Source organism: Caretta caretta, chromosome 20, assembly GCF_965140235.1.
Source record: "Caretta caretta isolate rCarCar2 chromosome 20, rCarCar1.hap1, whole genome shotgun sequence".
In the NCBI taxonomy this organism is placed as follows: Eukaryota; Metazoa; Chordata; order Testudines; family Cheloniidae; genus Caretta; species Caretta caretta.
Window position 1 is genome coordinate 4,826,643 of NC_134225.1, and position 23,808 is coordinate 4,850,450.

Consider the following 23,808-nt stretch of genomic DNA (forward strand, 5'->3'; position numbering starts at 1 on the left):
TCGCAAACTGGGGAGAGGGGCTTTGTAGACCTGGCATGGAGAAGTGGGAATGGGGGGCATGGGGGGCTAAATGGGGGATCCTGGTATTGGAGAAAGGGCAATTAGGGGGGTTCACAGAACACCTGGTAAGGAGAAGCTAGGGGGGAGTCCCTGAAATAGAGGAGTCTGCAGGGCACCTGTGTGTGTATGTGCGGGGGGGTGGAAGCATGCAAAGAGCCCCTGATGTGTGCCATACGCTTGGCCTGTAGAAACTACAACGTGCATGGCTCTGTAACAATAAATCAACGATGTGGTTGCTTTCCTCCCAACATATTGCCGTTACAAACAGTAGCTGAAATGCAGCCACTTCTGGGGTGGAGGCGAACAATATAGTATGCTGCACAGCTGCAGCGTGGAGCGGAAATTTCCGCCGAGGATGCTGGGGCGAACCACTGCTCTAAAAGCGCTGTGAGCTCTTTCATGCACATGCTGAACAGCATAGACTCGAGATTGCATTGCACCTTGTGGGCCAGATCCAACTGGTGTAAATGGCCGTGACTCCTCTGAAGTCAAAGTAGCTATGTGGATTTACACCAGTTGAGAGCCTGGGCCACGGTCACCTTTTCCACCCATGCAAGATGGGTGGAAAACTGCCTGATCAAAATGAGTCTGTTTCACACGGACATCAGTGCCGGTGCAAGGTAGGGGAGAATCCAGCCCATCGCATAGAGGGGGAGTGATTAGCAGGAAGAGGCAGTTTGGATCTGTTACCTGACAGTCCTCCACAATTATGCCTGTGTTCCTGAGACAAACCATGGAACCCTTTCCCACTGTGCAAGGAGATGCAATCAGCAACATCTTGGCTACAGTCTTAGCTGGTGTTATCTGCAGCATATCACCCCAGGGTGGGGTGTGGGGGATATCGCAGCGCGCCCCGTGGAGGTGCAGTGGGCTGGTTTTTGCAGTGCTCAAGGAAGTCCAATAAATGAATCCCCCAGTGAACGATCTCTTGGTAAAGATGACATATGCCAAGAGCTGGGAGGGAAGTGGTTTGTCCAACCCATGAGAATTTCCAAGATGTTGAAAAATGGTCACCTCTTGCATCAGGATGAAAAAAATCAAAATCTTGACGTTTGTCACAAACGGAAAATCCCACCAAAATGTTTGGCTCAGGTTGACCGAGATATTTCATCCCTGTAACTTGGAAATGTTTTGTTTTAATTTGGACCATTTCGGTTTTTTGAACCTTGAATTTTGAAACAAAACCTTGTTTGGAATCAGAAACCCCAACCGTTTTCCCTGTGGAAAAGGTTGAAATGGGACACTGACAATTTTGAAACGTTTCTCAACAGGAAACAGGAAATTCATCAGCACGGATCCTTTCCCACAAACCCTTTTGATGTTGATGAATTGGCATTTTTCAGCAAAGACACTGATTCAGTCAAAGAACTCCGGATTCCCGCTACATGTGACCCTCTCCACACCAAAGGCTTGACCCAGCTCCCATTGGCACTGTTGGGATGGTTTCCATTGATTCCATGTGGACCTAGGTCAGGCACATAGAGAACAGCAGCTACAGAAACTGGCATAGAATTTGCTCGTCATGTCCCTGTCAATGAACTTAATACCGTCAAGCTCAGCTTCCCTTTGGGCAGCCCCTGGAGTCAACTCACTCAGCAAGGCTGCTCCGACCATGTCCCTTGGAAGCTGGGACATAATATGGGCATAGCTTGAAGCAAAGAGATATGGGCCCCCCAAAGAGGAAGGCTCCTGCTGGGTTCACGTGGGTGCCACCAGCGTCTGCACCCAGGCTGCTGGCTGGCATGATCTGTAGGATGGATGGGAGGGAGGAAGTCCAAGGAAAGCCAATGGCCAGGCCAAAGAAGACAAGCAAGAGTGTTCCAAAGATACCTATGCAATTTCCTCAGGTGTGGCTGGCATATGGTGCAAAAACAATGGCTCCATGGCTCATCCCTTGGTGTGTGTGTGTGTGTGTAGGGGCATCCCGTAACTCAATGCCAACTAGAGGACGCTGAAAGCTCTTGCCATCTGCCATCCTAGGTGGAAAAGTTTTGGACTCATAGAAGCACCGACCTTTCTTTTCTCTGGTTAAACAGAGGCCACAGGTGTCCCTTGGCGCCCTCCTCTGCAGCTTAGTGTGTAAAGTACCCCAAAAAAGGATGGTGTCTTTGCAACACCCAGCAACCAAGGGCACAAGAGTCATAGAGCGGTTGAGTCTCTCTCTCTTTCTCTGTCCTTGGCATTCTCGGGGGAGTGGGGGAGAAAGGGGTTGATGCTCTTTTTTGCATTGGTGTAAATGAGGAGTTATTCTGGATTGAGTGAGAGGAGAATCTACCCTAGATCTAAGCAAACTCCACAGACCAAATAATTCGTTGGCTGAATTAGACTCTTTTTATTCTATTTATGAATTTTCTGGGGTTTTATTTATTTTGGGGGGACAGAAAGCAAATTGGCTGTTTGGATTATTGTTGGTATCACAGTAGGCCAGCTGAGCTTGGGGATGTCATCCATGCAGATAATCAAAGACAACCCTTGCTCCAAAGAGTCTACAACCTAAATAGAGGAGACATTTTAGAGATGGGGGAACTGAGGCACAAGGGATGAAAGCACTTGCCCAAGGACACAGAGAAGATTGTAAATTACACTCAGATCTTCAATTCCAAGTGAGTCCCTTTCCCACAAGAACACCGCTTTCTCTCAGTTGGAGTTGTTCACCTTGACTCTTGAAGTAGGGCCAATTCCAAATGTTCAAAAATCATAAATTAGGCCCCCAAAATCATGAGATTAAAATTAGGGAAATTGGGTTTCTTGTATTTGGGTTTCTGAACCTTTTTGTGGGGGTTGTTTATGGTTTCATACAACAGGTCCAAAATTTGCCAGTGGGACATTTTTCCGTCAGAAAACGCAGCTTAATCAAAATCAACACTTTTCCAGTGGAAACGTGGTGATTTTGATGCAAAAGGCTTTTGATGAGGTTCTTACTGGAATGGGCTGTTTTGATTTTTCATTTTGAAATTTTATATTATCTATTTAAAAAAAAAGAGTCTCAAAATCAGATTTTGATGGATCCCAAATGAATTTTTCCGACACGTTTTGTTTCATGGGAAATTTTGAAATGTCAGAATTTCTCACAGAAGGAAAGGAGGACTTGTGGCGCCTTGGAGACTAACAAATTTATTTGAGCATGAGCTGTAGCTCACGAAAGCTTATGCTCAAATAAATTTGTTAGTCTCTAAGGTGCCACAAGTCCTCCTTTTCTTTTTGCAAATACAGACTAACACGGCTGCTCCTCTGAAACCTCTCACAGAAGGGAAATTCTGCCTTTTCACCAGCTCTATCGTTTAAGCTTTTCTTTGCAACCACAAGGACTACAAATGAAAGCTTGAGAGTCTCGCCGAATCACCTGACTCCAGGAACTGGGGCTTTCAGAAAAACACCGAATGTCCTGAGACTGGCGATAAAATTGGCAACACGGCTATCATCCAGTACTTTGTAATAAGACAGGCCAGCATCAGCCCCAGTGCCTCTCAAATCTGAGGGGATCTCTTCACTGCACCTGGGACTGAGTCTCCCAGCCCGGGTCGACAGCCTTCTGCTAAGTAAGGCTTGCGCTAGCGTGATAAAAATAGATGTTGCTTTGTAGCTGTGTAGATGTTGCTTTGATGTTGCAACTTGGCCTGGATCCCGGCTTTTCAAGCCCTCTCCCGGGCTTCAAAGCCTGAGCTGCAACTTGTGCACGGCTATTTTTAGTAAGCTAGCACACGTCTGTCTGCCCAGGCTGGGAGGCTCGCTTCCAGATGCAGTGGACTTTAGAAGGCCCAGAAGGAATGGATCACTTTGCTGAACAAACTTCATTCCCCAGTAATTCTTCCTGCTGGATTCGGGATGACCGACTTTGATGGGGGAGTAGAGGGAGGTATTGCGTGTGCTCAGATGCAGTGGCGATCGTGCGCACGAAGCTTCGCTCCCCCTGGGGATAATTAAAGAACTTCTCCCTCCAGGACTGTCCGTCTAGCACCTTTCACCAGCACTAAAGGATCCCTGCCGAAATGCATTATTTTCTGCAGAATGCCCAGGGTCCCAGAAAATCCGGTTCTGCGTGTGGATTCCCCTAGCCCGTGTCCCTGTTGGACTGGAAATTCAGCCACCGAGCGCAGAGCCAGCACGGGAGGCCAGCCTTTGATAGCAACCAGCAGTGCCGTCTGTGAATGAGGCAAGAGTCTCTTGACACATATGCTGGTAGGCCCTGTGGCTGGTGAGGGCCGGGCGCCAGCTAGGAAGGAGTGAAAAGACCTGGGAGGAATGAGGACTTGTAATTCTGGCCCTGGGTGGAAAACTAGGAGGAAAGTCCCCGTGGCTTCTTTTATCTCCCCTACGGATCTTGCAAAAGCAGCAGACTCCATTTTCCCATCTTGCACAACTGGTCCATGCAAGGTAGCTGTGACACCTGACTTGCTCTTGCGGGAGCTGGGTTCAAGTCCCTAGTGTACCACAGATTTCCTCTGGGACTTCAGGTAAGCCACTTAGGCTATGTCTACACTAGAGACCTTACAGTGGCACGGCTGTACTGATGCAGGTCTCTCTTGTAGCCTCTCTATGCCAACAGGAGAGAGCGCTCCTATCAACATAATTAAACCACCCCCAACGAGCAGTAGTAGCTATGTCAGTGGGAGAGTGCTGTCCACACTGGCACGTCTGTCGGTGTAACTTATGTCGCTCAAAGGGGTGGTTTTTTTCACACCTCTGGGCGACATAAGTTATACCGACAAAAATGCTAGTGTAGACATAGCCTTAGCCACCCCGTGCCTCAGTTTCCCCCTCTGTAAAATGGGGTTAATAGTAGTGTAAGCAGTGTCAGGATGAGCTCCACCCTGACATCTGGTGGTGAGGTGTGGCAAGTTGTGGAAAAGAACTTCAGGGGCCAATCTCATTTGCATAGGCACCCCACCCTGCCTAGAATGAGGCCATAGCTGCCCAAATGGTTACTTTGGCTGCTGTGGGATCCCCAGTATCTCTGTTATTGGGGCAGGAAGAATAAATTGTTATTACTCTGATTATGGGAACTGTGCTTGGAACTGTACTTGGCCTTTTGTTATGATGGAGGGACTCACCATCAACTAAGTAGCACTTGCTAGGCAAGGGTCATGGGTTCCAGAACTCTGTGAATTGAGAGAGGCTGGGGACAAGTATGAATACTTGGTGGCATGGGCCCCTTACATGCTAATTGCACTTCCTCCTCTCTCCACTGTGGAATATCAGAGCTAATTTTGATTTCATTAGAAGTCTAGTTACAGGCTGCTGAGCTCACTTTGGGCTAACAGTGCACCAGCACTGAGGCTCCCCTACTACAAGCTGAATTCACCAAAGAGCTGAACTGACTAAGAGCTGAAATCACTGAGCGTTGTGTTAAGTAGTGGGGGAGCCTGAAGATATATTGTGGAGCAGTTTGCGGGATGGCTGGAGTGCCTTCTGGACCAGCTGGTGGAGCAGTTCGTGGGGCGGCGAGCGGAGCGGAGCGAAGGCCTGTGGGGCGTTCAGCTTCAGATCATGTAAGGTGCCTCTTACCCCCATCCCATCTCCACCCAGGTTGGGAGGTAAAGCTCCGCAGATAAACTTTCAAACTCTGACCAGGGACAGAGACTTTTGGGTCATTGGACTTTTGGGACTTTGGGTGATTTGGGGTTGCTGGACTCAAGAACCAAAGGGAAAGGGGCATGCCCCAATTTGCTTGGGGTGGGTTTTTTTTTGCTCATGGGTTGTGTTACGAATCCTGTTGGTGGTGTTTCCCCAACATAATGCCACATTGTTTCTCTCTGTTATTAAAAGGCTTTTTGCTACACTCAGACTATGTGCTTGCGAGAGGGGAAGTATTGCCTCTTGGAGGCGCCCAGCGAGGGTGGTATATATTTGTCCCAGGTCACTGGGTGGGGGCTCGAGCCGGTTTTCCATTGTGTTATTGGAATGGAACCCCTAGATATTGAACCCGGCCCTTGTTGCTGCCAACTCTGACTGGCAGAAGGGTTACAGTAGCGATGCCAATTAATCGCAGTTAACTCAAGCGATTAACTCAAAACAAATTACCGCAATTTAAAAAATTAATTGCGATTAATAGCTATTTTAATCACACTGTTAAATAATAGTAGAATACGAGTTTAAACTCCTTATAAATATTTTGGATGTTTTTCTACATTTTCAAGTATATTGATTTCACTTGCAATGCGGAATACAACTTGGATGGTGCTCACTTTATATTCTTATTTTTGATTACACATATTTGCACTATACTAAAGGTAAACAAAAGAAATAGTCTTTTTCAATTCACCTCATACAAGTAAGTGTAATGCAATCACTTTATCATGAAAGTGCAATTTACAAATGCAGATTTGTTTTTGTTACATAACCGCACTCAGAAATAAAACAATGTAAACCTTTAGAGCCTACAAGTCATAAGAACATAAGAATGGCCAGACTGGGTCAGACCAAAAGTCCATCTAGCCCAGTATCCTGTCTCCTGACAGTGGCCAGTGCCAGGTGCTTCAGGGGGAATGAACAGAACAGGTCATCATCAAGTGATCCATCCTGTCGCCCATTCCCAGCCTCTGGCAAACAGAGGCTAGGGACACCATCCCTGCCCATCCTGGCTAATAGCCATTGATGGACCTACCCTCTATGAAAGTCCACTCAGTCCTATTTGTTGTTCAGCCATCTCAGACAGACAAGTTTGTTTACATTTATGGGGTTCTACCGGTAATTCCCCACCCTGTAATGCACGTTCACGATAAAGAGATTGCACGACAGTACTTATGAGGTGAATTGAAAAACCTATTTCTTTTTTTACAGTGCAAATATTTGTCATAAAAATAACAGGAAGTGAGCACTGCACATTTTATATTTTGTGTAGTCACTGAAATCAATATATTTGAAAATGTAGAAAACATCCAAAAATAGTTAATTTTTTTCTGCAGCGATGAAGGTTAGAAACTTAGGTTTTTTTCTTAAATGTGAGCTGATATTGTCACCTAATCACACACATACAGGAGCTGGGAGTTTAAGAACAGCAGGAAATATCCTGAGACCACAATAGAATTATGAGAGTTGGCAAACGTCCCGCCAAACGGCTGATGGTTTTTAGGTTGCAGCGACTCAGCGCCAGCCAAGGGGCAAAACAATAAAGAGGCTGTGTGCCTGCTTGATGAGATGAGAGGCAGCATGGCCTAGTGGCTAGTGCTCTGGCCTAGAGCTGGGTTCTGGTCCCAGCTCTGCCAGTGGGTAACCGTGGGCAAATCATGCCCCCTGTGCCTCAGTTTCCCCATCTGTAAAATGGGGATAATTAAATTGCCCACTTTTGTCAAGTGCTTTGCAATCTGCTGAGGTGGTGTTAATATTATTCTCCGGAGACTGCAGCCATGAGGTGGCGGCTTGCACCAAGCTATGGGAAGCATGGTAGGGTGCTGCGGGAGATCCCCATGGGCAGCTAATCCAGTGGCCACAGGGTAATGGCCAAAGTGAGCCAGATGATAATTGAGGAAGAAAGAGAAAAATAAAAACCCTTTGTGGCATCCCTCTGATGCTGAGTACCTGCATAATGCTGGTGGCTAGGTTGCTGTTTTCGGGGCTAAAAGGACAGGTTCATTTTGGTGTCTTGGAGCCATCTCAGAGCAGAGTGGGGCTGAGCATTTCTGAAATGATAGGATCTCGCATATCTATAGTACCAGCGTTTCACCCTTCTCCACTGGCATCAATAAAACAATGGGCCTGAGGTCTGGAGCATCAGGACTCAAAGGATAAACCTCAAGTCAGGGAGAGCAAGAGGTTATCCCGTGCAATATTTCCATTTTCCTTGTTGATGTGGCAGCCATGCTTTGAGGGTCCATTGATATATGGTTTATAAAGGGTTAATAATACATGTTACAGACATACCATTATTCATGCTTCTAAGTGCCTCAGGAGCAGATGTTATAGTTGGTAATAAGCAACCCCATAGACCTGCTGGATTCTACAGCAATCTATTGTAAGTGATTAACAGCTTATTAAAACAATGCCTTCTCTTTTATTGACCCCTGTTAAAACTATTTATAAACAGAAGCTCAGCTGCAAAGTGTGGTTCCTTTGGCTTAGTCCTGGGTTTCCTTCAGGCAGATCTGATCCCTGTGACACCAGGTGTGATCTGAGTTACATTAGTGTAAATCTGGAGCGACTCCCCTGGTGTAAACGGGGCAGATTCTCAGCTAGTGTAAACTGGTATAGCTCCATTGCAGCAAAGGAGCCGGATTCTGAAGTGGTGTAAATTGCCGCCCCGCCAGTGAAGTGAAGGATCTGCTGCCCAGCTCCTCAGAGGTACTGAGGCACCTAACTCCCATTTGGGGCTTAGGCACCTAAATACCTTGGAGAGGATGGGACCAGCTTCCCAGCTGGTGTAAATTGGTTTACGTTAAAGTAAATAAGCCATTACCCCAGTTGTTGTAATTCAGTGTCATTCCCTTGATGTCAGAGGGTTAGATTCTCAACGGATGTAAATTGGTGTAGCTCCACTGGGGCCAAGGGGCCAGATCCCCAGAGGGCGTAAATCAGCATGAATCCATTGACGTCACTGGCCAGACTGTCAGCTGGTGTAGATCCATTGACTGCTGTAGGTCAGTTGATGCCTGCTGAGAATTTGGCCTACAGGTGTAGCAGAGATCACAAGCGGGTAATAAAAATGTGACACACTGGAGTACTGGTAAGGGACGGATCTTTATTTTGTGTCCCCAGTTAGATGATGTGGACTGGGTTGATAAAAGGTTAATATGTCCGGTCTTACCATCCAAAACAAGTAAAAAAAGCTACAATGTGTTGCTGGTGATAGAAAGGGGGCTGCGTTCCACCCCAGAGGTGGCTGCATTTCAGTGGTGGGTGAGTAATCATTACGCACCCACTTCTACCATCTGGTCTCATTCTGAGGACATAAATGACTATTCTGTGTCAGGATAGCAGAATGTGGTCTAATGCGGAACCAGTTTGTAAAGCACTTTGGGATGAGCTACTATATAAATGCGAGTCTCTTATTTTATTGATTTGACATGTAAATGCAAATTTAAAGTGCTTTATTTGAAATTAATACAACAAATATTCAAATATATTTAAAAAAATCATTTTCATGGCTCCGTTCCATTTCATTTTAGCTTTACTCACAATCACAATGAACAATAAGTTAAAATGTCTATAGCAGAAAGAGAACAGTCATTGACATTGGTTAGTACTGGAATGTAAAAATGAAGAATCTGAATAAATATATGCAGTCATTATTTATGCCAGCTGATTGCGAGGATAAGTTTTGGGTAAGTTCCTTGGGCTCTTCTGTCAGCCAGTAAGAATTACGTTTTCCTTAGGAAAGTAACTACAATAAGAAATATTTTTTAAAAAGAAAAGAAAATTGGTGATTTAAATGATATTGTTTGGACCTGACTCAAATCACATTTTAAATCAGTGAACTCTATCACTTTAGTTCAATCTACAGAGAGACAGGGCAAGTTTTTTGTTTTTGTTTTAAAACTATTCTGATTGGAAGAAGAGGCTTAGGGCACAGGGGGCCATATTTTTAGTCCTGACGCAGAACAGGTTAGGGCACCGCGGCTTTACCTGCCGGGGGAAATGCAGCCACCTCTGGGGTGGGATTTAAGAGCCACAAGGATGCCTGTGACAATTTAATACAAGAATAAGGAGGAGCTTGGGCATACAGTGAATTAGACTTGGAGGCAAATGTCTAGGGAACAAGCCGGGAGATGGCTCTGGGGAATACAGAGGGGCTGTCGTTCTCTGTAGAAACATGGGAGCTGGCACACTGGAGGAACCAGCCAGATGAAGTTTATCAAAGCTCTCCTGATAGGATGGATGATGAGCCGCTTGCTGCTCGTTACATGGGACACACTCCAGTCTGGGTCCAAGCAGCCATTGCAGTGAGAGAAGTGTGAGACACTGGGGGAGCGGACCAGAATAGGTAGCAATCACCCTGCTCCATTAAATGGCAACAGTAATAAAAACAACGCTAATAAATAGCGCTTTCAAGTGCTCAGCAAATATTAATCCATCACGAGAGCTCAGTGAGGTGGGAAGTAGTATTACCCTCCTACAAATGGGGAAACTGAGGTATGGAGAAAAGAAGCGATGTGCCAAATTACATTTGGTGGCAGAGCTAGGAATCGGGCCCAGGAGTTCTGCCTCCTGGGGTTGCCATCCAGAGGCCGCTGGGGTCGGTGTGTTCTGTAGGCAGAGCCGGTGTTTGGTTCAGGCAAGGGGTTGTTGACGGACCGTAAAGGTGGAAAGCTGGCGAGCATAGGGAAGGTTAAGTGAATTGCCCAGGGAATGGGGCACAGCTAACAATGGGAGCAAACCTTTTACGGCTCATTGGGGCAACTTCTGGCCGCTTTACTCTGCTGCGAAAGTGGGGAAAGTGCATTTGTCACTCGTCCGAACGTGTGCTGGTCTAAAAGAGATGCCGGAGAACATGGCTAGCTCCTTTTGAAGCCCATGGGGGCTTAGCTAGACTTTCTCTGTCACCCCCCTTGGCAGAGTCTGCGGGGAGTGCAGCTCCATCGACTGCCTCCGGTGAACGTCGCGCTCTTCCCAGTCCTCCTCAGGCTCGAGGCCTTTGAAGATGGCGAGTCTCTCTGATAGGGTCTTTGTGTGTGGGAAGAGAATATAATTGTAGATCAGCGAGGCCACCACTGCACCAGCCAAGGGCCCCAGCCAGAAGACCTGGGCAGATGGAGAGAGAAAAAATAAGGCTCCCGAATCAGCCACAGGACTCAGAAATTTATCTGGAACTTGAGATGAGCAGCAGATATTTATGGATCTGAATCTGGTCTTCTAGCCACCTAACCTTGAGTTCTCTCTGCATTTGGGAACCAACGGGGCTCAAAATTTGCCCATGGCCATAACCTTTTCATCCCAGTGGGACACATCCATCCATCTATATTTGCTTCATCTTGATCTCCACTGCTTTTTGGACCCAAAACAGACCCTTTTGTCCGAACTACCATCCCCAAAGCGCTGGTGGTTCTGATAAAATGGATCTGAAAACAACACTGGCTTTTTTAGTGGTTGGTTTTGTGGAACCAAGATCAAACCAATGAGCTTTTGCAACACTAAATCTAAGTCCGCTGTAAACTCTCTGTGTAGCCGCTCTAAACCGGTGGGAAAGAGCTCTCCCATTGACTTAATTAATCCACCCCCAACTTTTCACAGTGTGGTGCTTAAATTGGCATAAATTATGTTGCTCAGGGGAGTGGCTAATTCACACCACTGGAGTGACATAATTTATGTCGTCTTAAACTCTAGTGCAGCCATTGCCCAAACCTGGTTTAGGGATTGTGATGAAACCAAAACTTTGGAAAGTGGTGCAGGCTTGTGGTTCGAACACACTACTGAGCATTTAACCTCTTTGGTTCTGTGCTCAGCCGGGCGAATAGAAGATTGGGAATTGTGACTCTTGGGTTTTCTTCCCAGCCTTTGTGGGGAATGAGGACCAGTGGTTAGATCAGGGCTGGGACTGGGAACCAGGACTCCTGAGTTCTGGTCCCAGTTCTGGAAGGGAAAGTGGTCTAGTGGTTAAAGTAGGGAGGCAGGATTTCTTTTCTTTTCTCAGTTCGAGTATTAAATTGCTCTCTGATCTAAAGCAAGGCCCTTCCCCTCTCTGAGGCTTGGTTTGTCCATCTGGGTGAATGGAGATAGTGATATTACCCACCTTTATAAAGTGCTTTGAGATCTTTGAATGTTCATTAGATTGCATCAGTAGATAAGTGCTAAGTAGTATAACTTCAGTGTTATTTATTTAGTCACCTTAATCACCTTGGTGATTTGAGTAAAATGAGACTGAGATGACCACCAAACTCGGTTTGATTTATGCAAAACCCCAGACTGAAGCAATGCAGTTCTGCAAAACTAAAACACAGCTTCCATGTGTTCCAGGACTCTAGTTCTGAATCTGCTCTTGGCAGGCACATTTTCCTGGTCAACATGCAAAAGAAACATTTTTCAAGATGGCTGTTGCCTGACCTCTGACCCAGGAAGTCGATCAAACTCACAGAACTTTTGCTAAAACTTGCCAAGAATGAGCAAAGCGTCTCTTTCTCTACCCCTTTTCTGGTTCGCTGAACACAAACCTTGGATTCCAAACAGATGCCGACCACATCTGATGGAAAAATTGAACCATGCTGGTTCAGACTAGAATCGGGAAAGATTAGTTGGATAATAACTAGAGTTAAAGTCTCTGTAGGTTTTGTGCCTACTGCCAACTCACATAGAACGAACCACACACCCTTTTCCTGTTGCAACTTAGCCAGTTGGTTAGGCAATTCCGGGCTATGGTTTGCTGTATCTATTGCTCCCAATCTCTAGATCTTTCTTCCAGGTGGCAACCAGAGCCTGGTTTGGATAATATTATTATCACCCTTCTCACTGTTAAAATGCCAGCAGCTAGGCTGACTCTCGAGAGTTCTAGAAATATCGACACCACAGTGCCTGGGCTAGAATTGGGTCTCCTGGAATAAGAGATGAATCTTTCATTAAAGGTTACGTCATGTGATGAAACTTCCAGGAATACGTCCAACCACAATTGGCAACCCTATGCACGGCAGCTCGTCCTGCCAAAACTGCACCCAGATCTGCAGCTATGAGGAATGCGGGGGGCTGAATTCTTACCCAATGGGCGCTGAAGTCTCCTACTATCACAGCTGGGGCGAAAGATCTGGCGGGGTTCATAGAGCAGCCGGTGTAGTGGATCTAAGGGGTGGGGGTGAAAAAGGGGCACAGTTATTATTAACCACCAAACTCTTTCAGCAACAAGACTATCTTTAAACGCCTTAGCCTGCTGTTAGCATGCTTCGTTCATTGGCGCAAGCCTTGGGGGGGAGGGATAGCTCAGTGGTTTGAGCATTGGCCTGCTAAACCCAAGGTTGTGAGCTCAATCCTTGAGGGGGCCATTTAGGGATCGGGGCAAAAATTGGGGATTGGTCCTGCTTTGAGCAGGGCGTCAGTCTAGATGACCTCCTGAGGTCCCTTCCAACCCTGATATTCTATGATTCTATGATTTAGTCCTCCAGGCAGGAAAAGAATGACGGGCATCTTTCACCAACCAGTCGTATAGCTAGTTAAATGAGCTAAATTCTCTCATTGCTCCTGCTGGAAGGGGCTGGGCCTTGAGTAGCTGGGAATTTCCCTCCAGCTCTGGGAGCTCTTATGGAAAGCACGGACTAATGGGTAAAGCACAGAATTGTTGCCTGCTCGGCTACACAGGTGTTGGGCAAGTCTCCTCAATTACCTCCCCTGTAATATGGAGATGATACTGACTTAGATCCAAAAGGGGGTCATTCATGTTTGCAAAGGGCTTCAAGATCCGTGGAGGGAATCTGCATACTAGTCTCTGCTGCATCTCTAGTTTGGGGAGTCTGGGGCTGGAGCGATCTATGTTGGGTATTTATTATTTGTAGTGTTACCATAGTGCTTTGGAGCCATGCACATGACCGCATTGTGCTAGGGACTGGGCAAACACAGAATGTTCTCCATTACTGTCGTACCTCAGCACCTCACAACCATTAACTGACTTAGCCTCACAACACCCCTGAGGGCAGGGAATTGCTACTCTTCCCCTTTGGGAAGGCACAGAGAGGCTAAGTGACTTGCCTAAGGTCACACAGGAAAGCTGTTGCAGAGCAAGGAATCAAAACCAGCTCTTACAAATCCCAAGCTGACACCCTAGCCACTGGACCATTCTTCCTCTGCTTGGTAGAGCACCCCACCTAGTGAAACTATCTGGGACATGGGCATGCTTGTGTCATGGCTCTAAAATGCAAAAGCCAGGCCATTGTGACGCACCCCCAGCAAGTGACCCACGGCGACAGAAAGGCCGATGGACAAGGCCGGAGAGCCGACATTATCGCTTCTCTGGTCATCAGTGGAAGCAAAAATGCACAGGACCAGCTGGAAGGTGAGGAACAGCTCGACGGTGACAGCCTGGCCTGGAGTCGTGTCGTTGTGTAGCTGAAACGAGAGGAAAGCAGCTTCTCAGTAATGAGCGCGCGCCCTTCCCCGGTGCTTTAGGAAGAGGAACAGGTCGCTGACTCAGAGACATCGAGATGGCTTGGTGAACTGGGCACAAAAGAAAACCATATGCGTTTTAATACGGCTGAATGTAAATGAAGACATCTGGGAGCAAAGCATGCAGGCCAGACTTACAGGGCAGGGGAGCTCTGTCCTCGGAAGCAGTGACTCTGAAAAAGATTTGGGGGTCATGGTGGGGAATCAGCTGTGTCCGAGCTCCTTGTGTGACATTTGTGGCCAAAAAGGGCTATTACCATCCTAGGAATCACAGACAGGGGAATCTTGAGTAGACGAGGCGCCATAGAGACAGGGCTGGAGCACCCATGGGAAAAAATTAGCACCCACTGGCAGCCAGCTTCCCCCTTTTGCCCCCAGCGCCTCCCGGCCGCCAGCAACCCTGCCGATCAACTCCTCTCCCTGCCTCCGACTCACAACAATCAGCTGTTTCGCGGCATGCAGGGGGCTCTGGGAGGAAGCGGAGGAGCGGGGATGGGGTGTGCTCGGGGGAGGGGGCTGGAAAAGGCGGGGAAGAGACTGTGCAGGGGCAGGAAGAGGCGGGGACTTGGGGGAAAGGTTGGGTGGGGCAGGGCTTGGGGCAGAGCGGGGGCGGGAAGAGGCAGGACAGGGGGCTTGGGGGAAGGGGTTGGGTGGGGGCGGGGGTGGGGGCGGAGCCAGGGTTGAGCACCCCCTGGGCCCAGAGGAAGCTGGTGCCTATGAGTAGAGAGTTTATTTTACCTCTGTATTTGGCATTGGCGGGAGCACTGCTGGAATCCTGTGTCCAGCCCTGGCGCCCACAATTCAAGAAGGATGTTGAGGGGTTCAGAGAAGAGCCAGGGGAATGATTAAAAGATTGGAAAACATCGAAACTGAGCGCTTTGAGTCTATCTATTTAGCTTGCAAAGAGAAGGTGAAGGGGGGACTGGATTGCACAGTCTACAAATATCTCCACGGGGAGCAAATATTTAATCGTGGGCTCTTCGTCCAGCAGAGGAAGATCTAACGCGATCCATGAGCTGAAAGTTGATGCTAGCCCCATTCAGATGGGAAAGAAGGCATGCATTTTTAATGGTGAGAGTAATGAACCCACTGGAACCATGTACCAAGGATCATGGGGGATTCTCCATCACTGCCATTTTTAAATCAAGACGGATTTAAATATTTTGAGGGAAGGTCTCTGGCCTATGTTATCCAGAAGGTCAGATTAGATGATCACAAATGGTCCCTTCTGGCCTTGGACTCTATGAATCTCCCTGCTAAACCCTGCCTGGTCCCTCCATCTGGAAGGCTTGGAGAAGGTACAGAGTAAGTATAGGCTGTGTAAGCTGCTCCACAGCTCTGCCAAGGCACCTTGGTCTTACCAGCATCACCCCCTGCAGTCCCAGGTCCCCACACAGCCCAGCTGATGCCCTTGTATCCTGCTCTGCAAAATCCCTGCTCTGTCAGCCTTTCCTCCACTCCAGCTTTGTCAATGCATCTCAGTCCTCACTTGTGCTCCTAGTCTGGATCCTTCCATCTCTGTCAACATATCGTCTTGACTTGCAAGGAACGTAGGAACTGCCAGAGTGGATCGGAGTCAGGGCTCCACCTAGGTTTTTTTGAGCCCTTCAAAACTCTTTGGCCTCAATACTATCTTGTGGCAATGAGTTCCACAGGCTCATTGTGCATTGTGTGTAAGAGTATTTCCGTGCATGGTTTTGAAGAGTTTGCTGCCTTTCCGTATCGGTCTCCTTGTTCTTGTACGGTGCTATTCCCATGCTGTGCCTCTTTTAAGGAGATCCTGCCAAATGTCTAGTAGTTGGGAGGTGTGCCGTCAAGGACTCTAATGAGACCCACAAAATTCATGTCACTTGTGACCCGAGACAGTTTTTGAAAAGTTCAAGTGTCGGGAAATGAGACTTTTATTTTTCACAATGGTAATCACTGATTTGCTCTCTCTCTCTCTCGTGCACACGCACGCACAGTATGCACCTAGCATGTACCAGTGTCCAGGTCAGCCTTTCCAAGCAGTCACTTCTCTGCTCAGCAATTGCACTAAACCTAATCTGACCACACTTCGAGATAACATCTCCAGTGTACGTTTTGCAATATAAATGGCGGCTCGTGTTTCCTTAATCCAATGTAAGTGACGGTACCACGGGACGTTGCTGGTGAATTGACCAATTTGCGGTGCGAGTGGTGCTCTGGGGTTGGCTGAGATCTTATCTCTGGTCCAGCTACGCTGCTGGAGCCTGAGCCATGCACTGTTAAATACTGAAATCTAGATGTTTTAGACAGAACCAGAAATTCCACCTGCAGTTTTTTTCCCCCTCACTGTATCACCTCTTTGCCAGCCAGGAAGGTTAAGGCCTACATTCTGATCTCCATTACGCTGGTATAAAGCCAGGGATTGCATAACTCCGGATTTACACGGGCGTTACTGAAGCCTGGATTACACACTGCTGTCGGAGGTGTGACCACAGACCCAGCTGAGCTAGCATTGATCTAGTCACTAGAATAGCAATCGCAGTGATGTAGTAAAGTGGTCATCAAAGGGTTAACTAGGTTACTCCCAGTACTCTGGGTTGGAGCCCTGATCCACTTCTCCCTTACTTTCTGTTTAGTCCATGGGAAGTTTTCCCCATCCCCCTCTTCTGTTGTGATGCAGTTAAAAACAAAGAAACAAGTTTCCTGCCTGTGGTCCTGTGAGTCGACTGGTTTTTGTTGCACTGAGCAGTCCCTTTGCAAAATCTGGTGAGCTGGGTTCTCAGCTATTGTTAGGGACACGAGCTATATCCAGACTAGGGATGTCTATCTACAAGTGCGGCAAATTAAATCACACCTCTGATTGCAGTGCAGACTTTGTGCAGTCATTTCGGGAATGTGATTCCTAGTCATACTGGTACAGCTCCTACTGTCGAGGCAGTTCTACAGGTCTAAAAGTGCTTTATTCCAGCATACCTTATTCCTCCTCCCTTACAGGAATGAGTCATACAGATATGAGGATTTTTATATTGGCATAACTGCATTCACACTGGGGCAGGTTGCACTGTTTTCGCTATGTCGGTTCAGTTAAAGCAGTGAACTTTTGGGTGTAGACAAGGCCTGAGAAGAGAAGCTAGCCCCCCTCTTTAGCCTTTTAGTCCAGCGTTGCCAACTCTCATGAGTTTGTCATGAGTCTCATGATAATTATTGTTTTCCTTAAAGCCCCAGCTCCTGGAATCAAGTGATGATTTCAGCCTTTGTTCTTCATGAAAAAGTAAGTTTCTAGCTTCAAAATGTGACCTCAGTTCATCCCAAAGGCTCAAAAAGCAGAGGCCAAATAAAAAGAGCAGCAAATCTAGTATTTTGACGTAATTTCATGATTTTAAAGCCAATCTCAGGATTTTTGGTGCGCATGACTCATGATTTGTGAGCATTTGGGCCTGGCAATACTGTGTTATTTACAAACCAGAGCTGATCCTTTCACCTCCCTGTGTAGCGTGAGGAGCTCTATATGTCACAGGCATGTTGCATCCCGGGGGGAGAGTGATAGAGCTCTGGAACGGCAGGCATCTGTCTGTGCCCAGGACAGGTACATGCAAGGAGCAGCGGGACTGTGTAGGCTTTTCCTACCTTGCTCACTGACCTGGAGGGGAGCTCAGTACTGTGGTCCTTTCAGATGTGCAAAGCCTAGCTCTATGCATCCTTGCTGCTCTGGCTGATTTCATCGCATAAACACGGTGAGCACTACCAGAGGGCACACGAACTATTTAAAGGGATAGTACGCTATTCCTACGCGTGACAAGAGCTGAGAGATGCTGTTAGCTTTCTGTCGGTCCTGACCTGGATTTGATTCAAATTGCTAGATCACTTGAAAAATACAGGGCCTGATGCTACTTGTCCTTGCCTTTGAGTAATCATTCACACCTGCATAGACTTTAAGGTCAGAAGGGACCATCATGATCATCTAGTCTGAATCCTGCACATCGCAGGCCACAGAACCTCGCCCACCCACTGCTGTAATAGACCCCGAACCTCTGGCTGAGTTACTGAAGTCCTCAAATCACGATTTAAAGACTTGTACAAAGGCTACTATCTATTTAAGGTACTTATATGTCCCTCCATTATTGTACTATCCAAAGTCTTTAAGGTATTTATCCTCACAGTTCCCCTGTAAGGCAGAGGTGTGCTATTATCCCCCTTTACATATGGGGAAACTGAGGCGCAGAGTGGCTATGTGATTTGTCTATTATCACACAGGAAATCGGTGACAGAACAGGTACGTGAACTCTGGTCTCCATCATAGGTCATGTTTTCTAGATCTTTAATCATTTTGGTTGCTCTTCTCTGGACTTTCTCCCATTTGTCCATCTCTTTTCTTAAATGTGGCGCCCAGAACTGGACACAATACTCCCGCTGAGCCCTAATCAGCCTGGAGTAGAGCGGAAGAATTACTTCTTGTGTCTTGCTTACAACACTCCTGCTAATACAGCCCAGAATGAAGTTTGCTTTTTGGCAATAGTATTACACTGTTGTTTCATATTTAGCTTGTGATCCACTTTGACCCCCCGATCGATCCCTTTCCGCAGTACTCCTTCCTAGGCAGTCATTTCCCAGTTTGTAGGTGTGCAACTGATTGTTCCTTCCTAAGTGGAGTACTTTGCATTTGGCCTTATTGAATTCCATCCTATTTATATCCCTCAGCCCACGCCACTTCCTGCGGCCCCCATTGGCCTGGAATGGCGAACCACAGCCAGTGAAAGCCGCGATCGGCCGAACCCGCGGAAGTCTCCCACAGTATTCTTGCCAGCAAGTTAAAGAAGTATGGGCTAGATGAATGGACTATAAGGTGGATAGAAAGCTGGCTAGATTGTTGGGCTCAACGGGTAGTAATCAATGGGTCCATGTCTAGTTGGCAGCTGGTATCAAGCGGAGTGCCCCAAAGATTGGTCCTGGGGCTGGTTTTGTTCAATATCTTCATTAATGATCTGGAGGATGGCATAGATTGCACCCTCAACAAGTTTGCAGATGACACTAAACTGGGAGGAGAGGTAGATACGCTGGAGGGGAGGGATAGGATACAGAGGGACCTAGACAAATTAGAGGATTGGGCCAAAAGAAATCTGATGAGATTCAAGAAGGACAAGTGCAGGGTCCTGCACTTAGGACGGAAGAATCCCATGCACCGCTACAGACTAGGGACTGAATGGCTAGGCAGCAGTTCTGCGGAAAAGGACCTAGGGGTTACAGTGGCTGAGAAGCTGGATATGAGTCAACAGTGTGCCGTTGTTGCCAAGAAGGCCAATGGCATTTTGGGATGTATAAGTAGGGGCATTGCCAGCAGATCGAGGGACATGATCGTTCCCCTCTATTCGACATTGGTGAGGCCTCATCTGGAGTACTGTGTCCAGTTTTGGGCCCCACACTACAAGAAGGATGTGAAAAAATTGGAAAATGTCCAGTGGAGGGCAACAGAAATGATTAGGGGGCTGGAGCACATGTCATATGAGGAGCGGCTGAGGGAACTGGGATTATTTAGTCTGCAGAAGAGAAGAATGAGGGGGGATTTGATAGCTGCTTTCAGCTACCTGAAAGGGGGTTCCAAAGAGGATGGCTCTAGACTGTTCTCAGTGGTAGCAGATGACAGAACGAGGAGTAATGGTCTCAAGGTGCAGTGGGGGAGGTTTAGATTGGCTATTAGGAAAAACTTTTTCACTAGGAGGGTGGTGAAGCACTGGAATGCATTACCTAGGGAGGTGGTGGAATCTCCTTCCTTTGAAGTTTTTAAGGCAGTCTTGACAAAGCCCTGGCTGGGATAATTTAGTTGGGATTGGTCCTGCTTTGAGCAGCGGGTTGGACTAGGTCCCAGAATATTCTATGATTCTATGATAAGTGGCAGGTAAACAAACCATCCCAGCCCGCAAGGAGCTTACCCTGACGGGCCGCATGCTAAAGGTTACCGATCCCTGCTTCAGACCATTTCTCCAGTTTGTCCAGATCATTTTGACTTTTAATTCTATTCTCCAAAGCACTTGCAACCTCTCTCAGCTTGTTATCGTCCACAAACTTTATAAGTGTACTCTCTGTGCCATTCTCTAAATCACTGATGAAGATATTGAACAGAACCAGACACAGAACTAACTTTTCGCCACTTGATATGCCCTTCCAGCTTGATTGTGAACCACTGATTACTCTCTGGGAACAGTTTTCCAACCAGTTTTGCACCCACCTTATAGTAGCTCCATCTAGATTGTATTTCCCTAGTTTGTTTATGAGAAGGGTATGCCAGACACTATCAAAAGCCTTACAAAATCAAGATATACCACAGCGACTGCTTCCCCACATCCACAAGACTTGTTATCCTGTCAAAGAAAGCAAGTAGGTTGGTTTGACATGATTTGTTCTTGACAAATCCATGCTGACTGTTACTTATCACCTTCTTATTTTCTAAGTGTCTGCACATCGATTGCTTAATTATTTGCTCCATTATCTTTCTGGGTACTGAGGTTAAGCTGACTGGTGTGTAATTCCCTGGGTTGTCCTTAGATGGGCACTATATTTGCCCTTTTCCAATCCTCTGGAATCGTACCAGTCTGCCATGACTTTTAGAAGATAATCGCTAATGGCTCAGATCTCTCCTCAGTCAGCTCCTTGAGAATGCTAGGATGTGCTTCATCCTGGTGACTTGAAAATTTGTCTAATTTTTAACTTGTTCTTTCCCTATTTTAGCCTCTGAGCCAACCTCATTTTCACTGGCGTTCACTATGTTAGATGTCCAATTACTACTAAACTTTTTGGTGAAAACTGAAACAAAAACGTCATTTAGCACTTCTGCCATTTCCACATTTTCTGTTGCTGTCCCCCAAACTCCCATTGAGTAACGGGTTTACTCTGTCCTTGGTCTTCCTCTTGCTTCTAATGTATTTGTAGAAAGTTTTCTTGTTACCCTTTATGTCTCTAGCTAGTTTGATTTAGTTTCGTGCCTTGGACTTTCTAATTTTGTCCCTACATACTTGTGTGATTTGTTTATATTCATCCTTCAAAATTTGACCTAATTTCCACTTTTTGTAGGATACTTGTTTGAGTTTCAGATCATTGAAGATCTCCTGGTTAAGCCAGGGTGGTCTCTTGCCATACTTCCTATCCTTCCTGTGCAGTGGGATAGTTTGCTTTTGTGCCCTTAGTAATGTCTCTTTGAAAAACTGCCAACTCTCTTGAGCTGTTTTTCCCCGTAGACTTGCTTCCCAAGGGATCTTACCCATCAACCGTTTGCTTAAATCTGCCTTCTTGAAATCCATTATCTTTATTCTGCTCTTTTCCCTCCTCCCATTCCTTAAAAGCATGAACTCTGCCACTGCATGAACACTTTCACCCAAGCTGCCTTCCACTTTCAAATTCTCAACCAGTTGTTCCCCATTTGCCAAACTCAAATCTAGAAGAGCCTCTTCCCTAGTGGCTTTCTCTACCTTCTGAAATAAAAAAATGGTCTCCAATACAGTCCAAGAACTTGTTGGAAAATCTATGCCCAGCTGTGTTATTTTCCCAACAGATGTCTGGGTAGTTGAAGTCCCCTGTCACAACCAAGTCCTGTGCTTTGGATGATTTGGATGAGAATCTGGTCCAGAGATATCAGGCTAGTTTACATAACCGAGAACCTGACCCATAATGTTTTTGTTATTAGGGGCATGGTAAAGGAGAGCCCACATAATGAGAATGCTGGAGTTAACAGCAGTATTACCAACCCCAAGCATTAAAAGACACAAGTCAGGCCTCCAAAAATCATGAGATTTAAAACTATTAATATATTTGGGGTTCTTTTTTGTAGCCTTTTAGTTTTTGAACTTTTAGGATACCCTAGGGTCATTTTCAAACTTTTCTTTGCAGCCATCAAGGCTGGAAACTTACAAGTTTTAAAAATAAAAACTGCCTGTCTCAAAATCATATGACTCCAGGAGCTGGGGATTTAAGAAAGACACCAAATCGCTCAAGACTCGCGATCAAATTATGAGACTTGGCAGTGCTGTTATAGATGCTTTTCTTGTCTTCCTAGGTCAGCATGGGACCAGATTCTCCACTGGCTTGCAACCTGGTGTCATTTACACCTTGCAAAGTGGATTCATAATGCTCATGTTCTGATTTTGTAGCTGCTTAACCTCCCTACCCCACCCTTTTCCCAGGTGTCAATGATGGCACAAAATGCAAGGCAGTGGAGAATCCGGAGCCGGTGTGTTAATGACAGGGCATCAGCTGGGGTTTCTAGGTACAACTCCCCAAGTTCCCTTGTTTTTCTGCCTGTAAGTCAGAGCGTTAAATGTCTCCCTGCAATTTGATGTTGCACAGTGTACGAAACCAGAGTCAAATCCTTCTAACTTGCTACAGACCAGGGCAGGTGAGGCCTCGAGGTGGCACTGCCAGGGCAGGGGTCTCTACCGGGACTTGTGATTAACCAGGTGGGTCCGCTACCAGCCTTTGAAAGTAAAGCATTGAGTGGCATTATCTGATGCGAAGCAGCGATTGTATTTAAAAAAACCCGTCGTACCAGCTCTAATGCCCGGGTGCCTGGAGTGGAACCAGCATCCTGGAAATACTGGCAAGACCTAACGTGGCAAGGAGACAGACTACATAGTCCCACACCAACAAGGATATTGTAGAGGTGGTGGAATATGCTCCCAGAGAAGGGTTAAGCATGGCAGAGCCAGGAACTCTGCAACATCTCTTATGTCAAAATGGCAGCTTGGCTGTGAATTTCCTGACTCCTGTTGGTTGGTCTCATAGGCCGCACTGGGGAATGCTTAGAGTGGGGGGAATTGGGAGCCAGGACCTCCAAGTTCTATTCCCACATCTAGAAGGAAGCACAGTTTAATAGAACGCAGTACTGGGTGTCAGGACACCTGGGTTCATTCCCAGCAGAAGGAGGGAGGCAGGTCAGAGCAAGGTGGGTCTGGGAGGCAGGACTCCAGGGTTCTATTCCCAGCTATACGTGACCTTGCTTGACTTGCCTTTGTTTCCCCAAAAGCCCTACCCATCCATCACTCCTGTCCCCCTGAGAGCTCCTGCCCTGGTGGAATCCTTACCCTGTTGGCGGCCAAGTGTCCCCGGATGTTCGGCGGGGTGAGCTCGTACAGGAGAGCTGCCCCGGCGACTGCCCCCAGAAGCTGCGCCGCCATGTAGAAGACAGCTCTGAGGAAGGAGATGTGAGAGCCCACCAGGCACGCCACTGTCACTGCTGGGTTGATGTGCGCCCCGCTGATGTGCCCCAGGGCCTGGACCAGTGTGGCGATGGCCAAGCCGAAAGCCAGCGAGATCTGCAGGACGTCTGGGGGGGCCAAAGGCCAGCTGAGGGCAGAGCCCAGGCCAAAGAAGATGAAGAGCAGCGTGGCCAGAAACTCAGCAAAGACAGCCCGGGTGAAGGCTACGGAACGGAGCTCCCACATCATGGGGTTTGCCAGGAACGACCCTAACAGCTGCCTGATTGCTGCTGCTGTGGCTGCTGCCTGCAAAGGTGCTGGTGTGCGAGATATCTATCTATATATGTCTGTGTGCAGCAAATCCAGGGATCTGCTGCTGCAGGAGGTGGGGTCAGGGTCTTTGGAAACATGATGCTTTTTTTCCAGCTGTATCTGGCTTCAGACCCTGCCCCCTCTATTAACTTGCGAATGTGGCATGTGCCCATTTCAGGTGCTCATAAATTAGCTTCTAGAGATGCCATAAAACACAAAGCTGAGCTGCGTTATTCCTTTCCTTTTTCTACGGTCCCTCTTCCTGTGTCAGTCA

The 23,808-nt window shown here is 47.1% G+C and overlaps 1 protein-coding gene across 1 annotated transcript; it reads right to left on the reverse strand.

Moving 5' to 3' along the window:
• Positions 1 to 8,737: 8,737 nt before the first annotated feature.
• Positions 8,738 to 23,545, reverse strand: LOC125627726 (aquaporin-2-like). The gene is made up of 4 exons (XM_048832161.2): positions 23,109 to 23,545; positions 13,852 to 14,016; positions 12,679 to 12,759; positions 8,738 to 10,734 (listed from the first exon to the last, which is right to left on the reverse strand). The coding sequence occupies exons 1-4, from the start codon at positions 23,469 to 23,471 to the stop codon at positions 10,519 to 10,521; spliced, it is 825 nt and encodes a 274-aa protein (XP_048688118.1). The 5' UTR covers positions 23,472 to 23,545; the 3' UTR covers positions 8,738 to 10,518.
• Positions 23,546 to 23,808: the final 263 nt, after the last annotated feature.